Source organism: Equus caballus, chromosome 6, assembly GCF_041296265.1.
Source record: "Equus caballus isolate H_3958 breed thoroughbred chromosome 6, TB-T2T, whole genome shotgun sequence".
NCBI classification, from domain to species: domain Eukaryota; kingdom Metazoa; phylum Chordata; class Mammalia; order Perissodactyla; family Equidae; genus Equus; species Equus caballus.
In genome coordinates, this window is record NC_091689.1 from 69,290,586 (window position 1) to 69,304,233 (window position 13,648).

General features: G+C 38.4%; 1 protein-coding gene across 8 annotated transcripts in view; it reads left to right on the plus strand.

Moving 5' to 3' along the window:
* Positions 1-13,648, plus strand: part of BICD1 (BICD cargo adaptor 1) — a 211,399-nt gene that overhangs the window by 72,703 nt on the left and 125,048 nt on the right. For all 8 annotated transcript variants that reach the window (XR_011440022.1, XR_011440023.1, XM_014740687.3 and 5 more), the window contains exon 2: positions 12,873-13,085. Coding sequence is in view for 6 of the 8 variants with exons in the window: in XM_014740687.3 (XP_014596173.1) it covers positions 12,873-13,085 (213 nt within the window). In the remaining 2 variants the exon portion in view is untranslated. The remainder of the gene's footprint in view (positions 1-12,872; positions 13,086-13,648) is intronic.

Consider the following 13,648-nt stretch of genomic DNA (forward strand, 5'->3'; position numbering starts at 1 on the left):
TAAAATAGATCTGTACATCATTCCATACACAAAAATCAATTTCAGGTGGATTAAGGGACTTAAATGTAAAAAGGCAAAAGGTTTAAACTTTTGGAAGAAAATGTAAAATAGCCTTATGATCTTGGAGGAAGGAAGGCTCTTAATGAGAAGCACAAGGTGCTAGCCAGAAAACAAGGGATTGGTCACTGGACTACCTTAAAATCAAGGACATTACTTCATCACTAAAAGAGTTGGGGTGGGGGAGCCACAAACTGGGAGGAAATACTTGCCTTATGTATAACGGCAAATAATAAGGAAACAGGAACCTGTCCTTTAGAAAATGAGACCCTATTTCATCAAAAGACACTGTGAAATGAGTGAAAAAAACAAGCCGTACATACTAGGGGGAGGTATTTGCCATGCATCTAATTGACAAATTAATAAAATGGAAAAAAAGCATTCTGTAGAAAAATAGAAAAAAGCCTTGAATAGAAATTACGCAGAAGTAGAAATGTGAATGGTCAATAAAAATATGAAAGTCCTCTCCTTCCTTAGTAATCAGGGAAATGCAAATTAAAACCACCAGGTGATATTATATCACACTTCCCAGGGTGGCAAAAACGTTAACGTCCACAGCAAGGGTGTGGAGCAGCAGGAACTCTTAGGCAGTGCTGGTGGCAGCCACTGGGGAGAGCTCTGCCGGCTTGTCAGGAGGTGCTGAGCTGTGTGTAATCTACAACCTGGCCATTCAGCTCCTGGGCCACGCCCTAGAGCAGTGGTTCTCAACCCTTCCTTACTTTCGAATCTCAAAATGCGCATGTCGGAAATACTTAGGCTGGGCCTTACCCCAGATCTATGGTCACCAGATTGTGTGCGTAGATGCCCGGGGGCACCACCACCAACCCGCAGAGGTGGACATTTTACATATTCTGGGGGAACACAGTGATACTTGGCATCTGTTGGATACTCTGTGCACTGCTAGCTCAAGATAGTTCGTTCACAGTTTCAATTTTAGACTTGCTACATTCTTTTTTATTGTGCAGTGTTTTGCAAAGCTAGATTTTCTGTGGTCGCTCTAATAAAAAGCAAATACCACATGAAAATCAATGTGGAGGGGCCAGCCTGGTGGCGTAGTCATTCAGTTCACGTGCTTCATGTAGTGGTTAAGTTCACATGCTTCAGCAGTCCAGGGTCAGCAGGTTTGGATCCCAGGTGCAGACCTAGCACTGTTCATCAAGCCATGCTTTGGTGGCATCCCACATATAAATAGAGGAAGATTGGCACAGATGTTCGCTTGGGGCCAATCTTCCTCACAAAAGAAAGGAAAAAAAGAAAATCAGTGTGGAACAGGAAATGAGGCTAGTGGGGTCCAATCTGATTTCAGGGTTTGAGAAGTTGTGCAGTGCCCAAGAGGTGCACACATCCCATTAGTAAGTAATTGTGGCTATTTAAGAAGGAAATTAAAATATTTTTATTTTTCTTTCAATTTGTGTGCACTAGTTTTTCAAATAGCTACTGTGTTGTTAGGACATAAAGACTTAGTAAGTTGTTTGGACCTAACTATTTAGTAAATGGAATTGTTTGGTATTTCTTTTGTCCTAGGGGTGCCATGCAAAAATTATTGAGACACTGAGTATACCTTGAACTGAGAGTGTTTGGGAATCTCTGTTCCAAATCAGTTAACTCAGAGTATTTAGAGATGGAGTCTTTGTGTCTGGTTTTTTTTTTGGTGAGAAAGATTAGCCATGAGTGAACATCTGTTGCCAATCTTCCTCTTTTTGCTTGAGGAAGATTGTTGCTGAGCTAAAATCTGTGCCAGTATCCCTCTATTTTATATGTGGATGCTGCTACAGTGTGGTTTGCTGAGCAGTGTGTAGGTCCAAACCCACAAACTCTGGGCTGCCCTAGCGGAGCATGGGAACTTAACCACTACACCACCAGGCCGGCCCCTGTGTGTCTGTTTTTAAAAGGATTCCCAGGTGATTCTAATGGGCCACTAGGGCTGAGAACCACTGCTAGAGGAACTCTTGCACGTGTGACTTATGGTAATACTGTTCAAAGTATATCGCAGACCATCACAGGTTTGCAAATTGTTCCCTACAGGTCTGCATCAAGATAAATGTAGTTTATATTAATATATTAATCACGCTTTCAGTGAATAATGGAATTTTTTTTTTTGAGGAAGATTAGCCATGAGCTAACCTCTGCCAATCCTCCTCTTTTCGCTGAGGAAGACTGGCCCTGAGCTAACATCCGTGCCCATCTTCCGTGGAAGAGGAATGTGCAAACTTAATTGCTGCACCGCCGGCCGGCCCCGAGTAATGGTACTTTTTGTAATCCTTTCTTTCCCTTATGTTACTCTCAGTCTGGTTAAATTTATTAAAACGTAATTTTTTGGGGGCTGGCCCCGTGGCTGAGTGGTTAAGTTCCTGCGCTCCGCTGCAGGAGGCCCAGTGTTTCGTTGGTTCCAATCCTGGGCGCGGACATGGCACTGCTCATCAGACCACGCTGAGGCAGCATCCCACATGCCACAACTAGAAAGACCCACAACGAAGAATATACAACTATGTACCGGGGGGCTTTGGGGAGAAAAAGGAAAAATAAAATCTTTAAAAAAAAAAAAAAAAAAAAACGTAATTTTTTGTCTGTTAGGGGCCAGCCGGTGGCGCAGCGGTTAAGTGGCGTAGCGGTTAAGTGGCACACATTCCGCTTTGGTGGCTCGGGATTCGCCAGTTCGGATCCCGGGTGCACACATGGCACCGCTTGGCACACCATGCTGTGGTAGGCGTCCCACATATAAAGTAGAGGAAGGTGGGCACGGATGTTAGCTCAGGGCCAGTCTTCCTCAGCAAAAAGAGGAGGATTGGCAGCAGATGTTAGCTCAAGGCTAATCTTCCTCAAAAAAAAAGAATGTTTTGTCTGTTAAATTTAGTAGTGAAAAATTGGATACTGGTGAGGATGTGGAGCAACATGAATTCTCATTCATCACTGATGGGAATGCAAAATGGTGCTGCCACTTTGGAAGACCGCGTGATGGTTTCCCACGAATAGTACTCTTACTGTACAATTCAGTAATCGTACTCCTCCGTGTTTACCCAAAGGAGTTGAAAATTTATGTCCAAGGAAGAACCTGCACATGGATGTTTACAGCAGCATTGTTCATAGTTGCCAAAATTTGGAAGCAACCAAGATGTCCTTCAGTAGGTGAATGGACAGATTAACCGTGGTACATCCAGATAATGGAATGTTATTCAGCGCTAGGAAGAAATGAGCTCTCAAGCCATGAAAAGACATGGAAGACCCTTAAATGCATATTACTAAGTGAAAGAAATCAATCTGAGAAGGCTACATACTGTATGAACCCAACTATATGATATTCTGGAAAAGGTAACACCGTAGAGACGGTGAAAAGATCAGTGGTTGGCAGGGGTTAAGGGGAAGGGAGTAATGGATAGGCAGAGCACAGAGGGTTTTTACAGCAGGGAAACCACCCTGTATGATACTATAATGGTGGCATTATATGTATGTCTAGCCCACAGAATGTGCCACACCAAGAGTGAACCCTAACGTAAACTATGGACTTTGAATGATAATGATAGTCAATGTGGGTTCATCGATTTAGAAACGTGCCTCTCTAGTGGGGGAGGTGATGCTTGTGTGGGGGCAGGAAGTATATGGGAAATCTCTGTGCCTTCCTGTCAACTTTGCTCTTGCTAAAACTGCTCTAAAAAAATTAAAAGTCTTTAAAAATAACTGGGCTTATATTTTGGGTTTTTTATTCTCATACTTTTCTAGTAATTTATTATTTATTCAGCTTTAAGATATAATTGACATACAACAAACTGCATGTATTTAGTGTACAATTTGATGAATTTTGATAGATGCATGCATTTGTGAAGTCATCACCACAACCAATGTAATGAACATATTCATCAGTCCCTAAGATATTTTTGTGTCCCTTTGTAATCCTCCCTTTTGTCCTTCCACACCCCTTCTTCACCCCTACCTCCACCCTCTGCCCAGGACAAGCACTTATCTGCTTTCTATCACTATAGATAAGTTTGCATTCTCTAGACATTCATATAAATGGAATCTTACAGTATGTACTCTTTTTCTGGCTTCTTTTATTCAGCATAATTATTTTGCAGTTCAACCATGTTGTCGCTTGTATCAGTAGTTCGTTCCTTTTTATTGCTAAGTAGTATTCCATTGTATGGATGTACCACAATTTATTTATCCATTCCCCTCTTGGACATTTCAGTTATTTTCAGTTTTTGGCAATTACAAATGAAGCTGCTGTGAACATTTGTGTACTAATATTTATGTGGAGACATGCTTTTATTTATCTTGGGTAAATAAATACCTAGGAGTGGAACAGCTGGATCATATGGTAGGCATATACTTATAGTAATTAATTCTTATAGTATTTTACAAAAGCATCAGTTCACCAAGGATTGGAAATAAAACTATTTTTTCACCGAATGTATTATGAGAAATACCAGCCCAAGAGATATGCACAAGAATGTATATAACTACATTGTTTGTAATAGCAAAAAGCCATCCAATCATCCATTGACGGAAGAATGGGTTATTAAAATGAAATATCTAGGGGCCGGCGCCGTGGCCAAGTGGTTAAGTTGGTCCTGGGCACGGACATGGCACCGCTCATCAGGCCATGCTGAGGTGGCATCACACATGCCACAACCAGAGGCACTCACAACTAGAATATACAACTATGTTCCAGGGGGGCTTTGGGAAGAAGAAGAAGAAGAAGAAGAAAAAGAAGTTTCTATTTATTCAGGAGGCTACATTATAGCAATGAAAATAGTTGAACTATACCTATATTAATCAAAATGGTTAAATTGTAGGAATTTAAAGTTGACTTAAAGCAAATTGCAAAAGAATGTATTCCATTATACGAATTTTAAAAACTAACAAGATTAAATGATATATTATTTAGAAATACATACATATATGGTAAACTATTTTTAAAAAGCAAGAAAGTGGTAAATACAAAATTTAGGATAGTGCTTCCCTGGGGAAGGAGCAGGAGAACAAGGAAGGAAATAGGACCAAGGAAGGGCAGGCAAGCTTTTGAGACTGAATCATTGGGTATTTCCTAAACTACAGAAATTCATTTTGATGTTTTTTTGTGTGTATAAATTTTTTAATAAATTTCCTTTTGTGTATATTCAAGATAGCACAACAAAATTTAGAAAAATCTCTAAATAGTTAAAAAGGGAGTTAAGCAAGACAAAAGGTACCAATTACGAACTATCAAGGACAGAAAAAAATCTAGGCTTTAAGTAAATATATATTTGAATGATAGGTTATTAGGCATTATGTTTATAAAAATTGGGGCATTAAACCAAGTTATCATAGAATATTTAGTTGAGAAGTATATAAGGGCCGGCCCCGTGGCCGAGTGGTTGAGTTTGCACACTCCCCTTCGGTGACCCAGGGCTTCACCTGTTCGAATCCTGGCCACAGACATGGCACTGCTCATCAGGCCATGCTGAGGTGGTAGCCCACATGCAGCCACTAGAAGGACCCACAACTAAAATATACAACTATGCACTGTGGGGATTTGGGGAGAGAAAGCAGGAAAAAAAAAAGATTGGCAAGTTGTTAGCTCAGGTGCCAATCTTTAAAAAAAAAGTATATAAAATATGGTATATTATTTGTTAGAATGATGCCTTGAAGCCACATTAACATAATGATTAAATCAGTTAAGAATATGTGATAGATTGTTTAAAAAAAGACTATAGTCTCATCACGTTAAAAATGCATATTTTTCTTTTTTATGATAAATAAAAAATGGCTTACGGAATGCATAATGAGAATCAAAAATTGGTATTACGATATCCTGTGTTTCCCAGATGGATTGAATTTATACTTGAGTAGGGAGTTAGGTTAACAGCCAGAAAAGATGGAGGAAGTTGAGTTGAAAATTCCCACTAAAAGAAGATAGAAGGAATAAAATAAGCCTTAGAACATGCCTTGAGAACTTTCTGTCTTTTTACCTTTTTAATGACTTAATGAGAACAAACATACGTCAGAGCTCTCTTTCTGGTAAGAGGTTTGGTGTTTCAGAAATGTGTAGGGAGCTGTTCTCCATAGAGGGGTGTACTTGTCCTGAGTCAGCACAAGTCTGAGGAAAACCCTTACACCAGAGGAAGCACCAATCTGCCGGTGTCAGATCCAAGATTTCCAAAGGGCAGGAGAGGAGAGAGTGGATACTGATACTGAATAAGCGTTTACTGTGCCCCAGGTGGTAGATTTTATATCATATCTGATATCCTGACTGTTTAGGGCTAGGCTATTCTTACCTTTAAGGTCGACGTTATTATTCTCATTTTACATGTAATATGATGTTGAAATCAGTTAAGGATATGTGATAGATTGTGGCAACGGAGACATAGAAATTCAAAACCTTGCCAGAAATTTCAGAGGAGGCAGATTTAAACCCAAATGCAGTTGATTCCAAAGCTCATCTTCTTTCTGCTAATCATAGCCAATAATTATTGAGCAGTTACAATATTTGTACCAAGAACTGTTGCAAGTCATTCATAAATTTTGCCTTTTAAGCCTCACAACAACACTATGAGATAGAAATGATTATTATCCCATTTAACAGATGAGTAAACTGAGGCATGGAATGTTAAGTAACTTGCTCAGTGTCATACAATTAGTAAGTGGCAGTGTTGGCTCAATTCAGGAGCCCACACTCTTGACCTTTTTTGCCTCTTATGAGTATGTGAGCCCTTTCAAGGATCAGGCTTGATTTTGTCAAGGAAACCCTATGATTCCTAATAACTTTTGAGCTATGAGTCATGGAAACCGATTTCTTCCAGCTGAGTACTTTTGGACTGTCTCACCTCCAATGATCCCTTCTTTTCTAATTAGATCTTACCATCTAAGACACTTTGCTCCTGGAACAAGTGGTTTGAGAAACGTTTCTTAGCCAGTTTTAACCAGTTTATCTAGTTTATTCCTGTTTTTTTGAGTGCTTCATGAGGTCCCTCGGGCTCACTGTTTTCCGTGGGATGAGAATGAATCCTTAATGGAACATTAAGTCCGCTTAAACTCTCAGACTCCGTTCTTTAACATAGACTTTCCTTAAGACTTAATTTAAAACAAATGACAATTAAACTAAACATCGTTTAAACTGTTTTGTGGAATTATAACTCATATCCTTTCTACTGAAAAAGTATTTGAAGTACGTTAAAATAAAAGAAACCCATACAATGGAATAAGTGCAAGAAAAACTCAAGGCGATATATAGAAAACAGGAGATGGTTGTACCAGAAACTTCAGGTATTTTAGTTAATTGCCACAGAGCATTAAATGATGGATTTCCTGGCAGCTGGGGCAACAGAGGAACATAATTGGTCAAATAATTTTTATTATAGGTTCAAAGAAGGTAAAGTAGTTCATTGGGGAGGATTGCTTACAGTGACAGGCCGGTTGACAAGCTTTTTCTCTCCTGGAGTTAAACCATCTGCCCTGGAGCCCTCAAATCTTAAAGTGCTATACTAATGACTTTAAGGAACTGCCACTGATAGTCTTTAAAGAGGCGCCATGGCAATGCTGTAATTCTTGCTTAGCAACACTTCAATTGAGGCTTGCTTCTCTGGGGAAAGGCCAGGTTCTGTCTCCCTCCCTCCCTTGTTCCCGTCTCTGCTCAAAGGTCACCCCCTTCTCTTACCGTCCTCTCTAAATCAGGCTCCCTTTCTCCGCCACACCTGCCTTTCTCTCTATTCCTGCACTGTCCAACATGGTAGCCACTAGCCATGTGTGACAATTAAAGTTGATTAAGTTACAGAAAATTAAAAATGCAATTCTTTGGTCACAGTAGCCACATTTCAAGATCTCAGTAGCCACACGTGGCTAGTAGTTATCATATTGGACAACACAGATACGTCATTGCAGAAAGTTCTATTTTACGCTCTAGCCCTGCCTTTCATTTTCCTTTTAGAACTTTTCCAGCTTTATGCCACACACTTATTGATTTATTTGTTTATGTTCTGCTAGAATGTGTGCTCCCGATAGCAGAGATTTTTTTTCTAGAACATTGCTGCATCCTCACTGCCTAACGCAGTACCTGATAGAGTTTTCTGTAAATACTTGCTGAGTGAATGAACAAATGAAGGAATGAATTTTAGTATTATCTTCCAGTTTCAAATAAAAAATATTTTGTCTCATATCCTTGGGTAACCTAGTACACTTTTCTGCCACAACTTTTAAGATGAAAGAATGAAAATTCTGTAATCAAGGACACACATTTTTAAGAGAATGTGATATTATTAAATAATTCTAGCCAAACTTTTGTGTTTTTATCTTTCATAGTATGAAGGTTAATCAGTATGAAAATTCTGCTTAACAGATAACATATTGTTGTGAACATGAAAGTATAAAATATCAGTTTTCTTTGGATTAAGAAGTCATGTGAGAAGCAGGAGAAAACGAAGTACTTATTATATAGCTAATTGGACTTATGCTGGTGTATAATTTGAAGCAACTGTGATACATTGCAATGGAATATATTAAAAGTAATATTGTGCAATTATAGCTATACATACACATGGTGAGAAATCATAACACATTCTAAAATTGTATAGAAATGTCAGTTTACCTCAATTTCAAATAAAAATTATCCAAGAAATGATCGCAGTGTCTACAAGGAATTTGCCGTCTGAACGAGATATAACTAGAAGCACGACTACCCTAGGTTTGCCTATAACTAGACATCGAAGATAGTTTTGTGATTTCTGCCAAGGATGCAGCTTCAGGAGCCTTGAAAAAGATTGTTTTTCTTCTCTGGGGCCCAGCTTTGTCAGCATATACTTAGAATGGTCATGGAGGAGGGAGCTACCTGGCAGGGCCAGACAGGTCTGGTCGATCAAGTTTCACAATTAGCCAAATGATAGATGTCAGTTGGCTGTCATGCCCAATTCCAGTTACTGACAATTAGAAATTAGGTAAAGTAGAAGTGTTTTTCTTTCACCGTCCCTTTCTATAATGCAGATATTTTCTAAGTAGTATCAGTTCTCAGTGGATTTGCAAATGCGGATGATGGGGCATCTCTAAGTCTGTGCAGGATTGGTATTCTTTTTCGATTTCAAGTAAAAAACACCATGGTTAATGTCCTTGGATAACCTTGTATACTTTCATTGGTTTTCAAATCAGGTCCAGTGAAGGGCCAAGTTCTTCATAAAAACAATGACTAATTTTGGAAACCCATATGTTCATCTCAGGTTTCTAAGTTGCAATAAATACGAATTAAAGATTCATCAAAATTTTTCTATTTGCAACTTCAATTCTTGGTTCGTTTTTGAAAATCTATTTTATGTATATAGCTGAGTTTTCTTATTTCTCCTGGTGCTGGATCTGGAATACAATTTTTAAATCTTTACATCAGTTCACTTCCTGTTAAGACCTTAGGGGTTGTTTTTGCCACCAAGAGAGCATTGCCTATGTACTGAGAATAATGTGAGAGCCGTAAAGTGCCTGAGTCTATTGATTTTACTCACACAGAGTAAAGAAAATGACCCAGTGACAGTTTTCTGTTACATAGAAGTGGGAAAGTAGTTGTGGGAAAAAAGCTAACTGAGGTGCTTGACACACAGTTTGCGTTAATTTTAATTTTGCTAATTCTTGACTATATAGTCAGGGGTCCTTTGCAAGGGGAGGGTCTGCTGAAGAATTCACCAGGTCTCTGAGGGGAGACGTGCTGCCAGACCTCTTCCCTCCAAAGGCTTTTAAATGGGTGATGAATTCAGAGTTGACCTCACAGAATCTGACCATTACTGATGGAAAAGCAAAGTTAATATCACTTCCAAATATAATTTTTCATCTAGTCATGAGTCTATATGCTTATTGCCACTTGTAGAGACCTGACTATTCAAATAAGAATTTCTTTCTGTCCAGAGACTGAACAAGCCCAACACCGGCATATTCTACTCTGTACAGAATATTGATATTGGAATATTTCTCTCTTAGTTGATGCTTAGGAACCATCTTTTCATTTTAATCAATGTCGAAATTCTAAGAAAGATAGTTTATTGAGACATGGGCTTTCAGGTTATTATTTTAAAAAATTTTTGTTTCTGTGAGTGTAATTTGGAGAAGAATACCAGATTGTCTTTAAAGTCACAAAATTGTGCTGTCTCCTAACTTTTACACTGTCCCTCATAATAAGTAATACATACTTTTTCTGCCTTCAGGTTTGTAACAAATGTGAAACAGAGTTTTACAGGTTACTTCCAGCTTTATCCCTTCATGGGCTATACATAGTCCACAAGCATCACGTTATGACATTTTCAATTTCAGAATATAATAATATCACAAATACATCATAAAACCACAATTATTTCTAATTGAGTATAATAGCTCTTTGGTGTTGTGTCCGTGTTCTTCCATAGCTCAACGTGCCCATATTTTATCAGATCAACTCCTTTAGGGCAGCGACTACATTTATTTATTTAACTTTTTATTTTAAAATAACTTGAGACTTAAAAAAAAGTTAGAAAATACTACACTGGATTTCATTTACCCTTTCTGCAGCTTCCTCAAATGTTACCATCGTAGGTTACCATAGTGCAATTATGGAAACAAGCAATTGACATTGATACAATGTTATTAACCAATCTAAAGAATTTATTCCAATTTTGCCAACTGTCCTCCTAATATCTTTTTTGGGATCCAGGATCCCCGTTTAGTTGTCATATCTCCTCTGAAGTAGTCTTTGTCTTTTATGATCTTAATACTCTTGGAGAGTCCTGACTAATAATTTTGTAGAATGTCCCCCAGGTTAGGTTTGTCTGGTGTTTGGTTATGATTAGAATTAACTTGTGCATTTTGGGCAAGAATACCACAGAAGAGATGCTACACCCTTCTCAGTCTATGTGAGGGTACAGGATGTCGATATGTCTCATTGCTGTTCATCTCACTTTTGGTCACTTAGTTAAGGTCCGCCAGGTTTCTCCACTGCAGTCACTATTTTCCCATTGGCATTAATAAGTATCTGGGGAGGAGATGCTTTAAGACTATGCAAATATTGTGCTTCTCATCATACTTCTTGCCCACTAATTTTATATTCCATTGATAATTCTTGCCTGCAACAGTTATTACTTGGTGTTTGCCAAATGCTGACATCTTTTATTTCCATCATTCATTCTACATTTATTAATTCCACTGGAGGAGCTGTTCCTTCCTCCCCATTTATTCAGTGTTTATATCAATGTGGACTCATGAATATTAATTTCATTTTGCAGATTATGATTGATTATTATAATTATTTTGTTGACCAAATTATCCCAGATTTGGCCACTGGGAGTCCCTTAGGTAAACTTGCATCCTTTGACATATTCCCCATTATTTGTTCAAAGCATTTTGTTAGTTAATCTTTGGCACCACAAAATGTACCAAGTTCATTTTGCTCCATCCCTAGAAATGGTCATTTCTCCCAAGAGCTCCAGCTCTTTTAATTGGAGATTGATATTTCAAAACAAAATTTGGGTGCTAGGTATGCTCATTGTTACTGGTATGTCATTGCCTCTGGGACCTCTCGGCTGACAGAGTTAGGAAATATGTGAATGTATAAACACACATAAATGCCTCTCTGTGTCTCTAATCTATCTATTTCATCTATCTATATCTATCTATCTGTACTTATCTATTAAAAACTATAAGTTCATCCCGATACTTCTAGTTACAACCCAACCCCACTAGTTTCTTTCTAGACTTATCCTTTTCCTTATTTGTAACTCCTTTCTCCAACAGTGAGAAACCTGGCTTTCATTATCCATAATGTGTTTGCTTGTTTGCTCCACTCTAGGATGCTTGTAAAGAAGTTTCAGAATTGTGATCCCATAATCTCTGTAAGAAACAAATTCACTAACGAGACTATAGTGTTTGGGTACAGTTCTTTTCATCTTTGGCTTTACAATATATAGCAAAAATACTGATTTCCAAAAGTACTCAGGTTACATCTTTTCTTCTCTATCCCTTTTAGTGTGGTTCTGTTGTTCATTTGTAATATAGCTGAGTTCATCTGTTTGTGTTCCATTTGGGTTCCCCCAACATGTAGAGGTTGATTTTAATTAATATTTATTTACAAGCTATGTGAAACATTAACGTAGTTCTAAGAATCAGAACTATATGAAAAGGCATATGCAGAAAAATGTCACTCCCCCCTCATCCCCTGTATCGCATTTCATTCCCCCAATCTTTCCACCCCCTTGGTAGGTAGGTAACCAATTGGTAGGTAACCTATTTCATTAGTTTTGGGTTTATTCTTCTGTATTTATCTTAGCAAAAATAGGTAGATACATATAGGTTTTCTTATAGAGTGGCTACATTTTAAGGTGTTTTGTGGTACCAGACAACTTGAATGCTGTTTGGTGATTTTTCTCTCTTAAGAGTACTGTTCATAATTGATCATCCTTACTGCTAATGTATTAAAAAACTAGTGAAACTATTATTTTCTTTCTTGAAAAATATTTTGGAGGTTTTCTTTGTAGAATGAAAATGACAACATGAATTTTGATGAGCTCATTACCACTGAACTGTCTATTCCTTAATAAGATTTGTCTGAATCATGGTTACGTAAAGAAGCAGCAATGGTTTTCAAGTTTTCTTCAACCCCATTGTATATATTTTTAGTAAGATATTTTAAAAATTTCTTTCTCCTTATTAGTAGAATTTGAATTATTTCAAGCATCATTGAGAGCTGCTGGACTGTTCCATAAAATATGTGCTTTTGGCTTCGAGAGGTCTTGCAGAATAGTTTTTCTCACAAACAACGTGAAACAAAACATTTTCCTAAGTCTGTTTGGAGTGCTGTGGTGCGTTTCATTGTGCGCTCTTCTTTCTTTTCAAATACTCTGCAGGCTTTTGGGCAGTCCTTCTCCATCCACCGGAAAGTCGCGGAGGATGGGGAGACTCGGGAGGAAACACTTCTGCAGGAGTCAGCCTCAAAGGAAGCTTACTATCTGGGGAAGATCTTGGAGATGCAGAACGAACTGAAACAGAGCCGGGCTGTGGTCACCAACGTCCAGGCAGAAAATGAGAGGCTCACGGCCGTCGTGCAGGATCTGAAGGAGGTAAACAAAAAGCAAACACGTTTCCTGCGAGAGATTTGTGGGAGTGAGAAGGAAGATCAAGTTCTCTCTAGGGGAAAAGAATAAAACCTCCTCTTTAATGAGAGGAGCTGTATTAAAGAAGAAGCACATAATACCGATGCTAGCAATTTTTCTGCTTTTTTAGTGAAATAACAGCTTGTTCTGAGATAAGCTTTCCTCTCTTTTATTGTTTGTTAAGAATTAGTCTTTATTTATTGAGTACTTGGGAATTGGCCTTGCTTTTTCTGCAAAGGTGTTTAAAAAATATAGTGACCTTAGCACTTCCTCCCACTTTACCTGTTTTAATCCAACGTGGAGAAGAATGGTTGGCTGTGATGCTCCGTGCCAGCACTAATTCAAAATGACAGTAGTGTTGGTTCAGGACTCTTCTCACTGGGGAATGAGCCCCCAGGGGAGTGTTCTGAAGGGTCTGAGAGTCTCATAATGTAGAACCATAAACTATTTTTCTGGTTGTAGAGAAGGCAGCAAATTATAGCTGGTGCAAATTAGGCCAGGGAGGCTTCTTCAGTCCCTGGGTCTCTGCT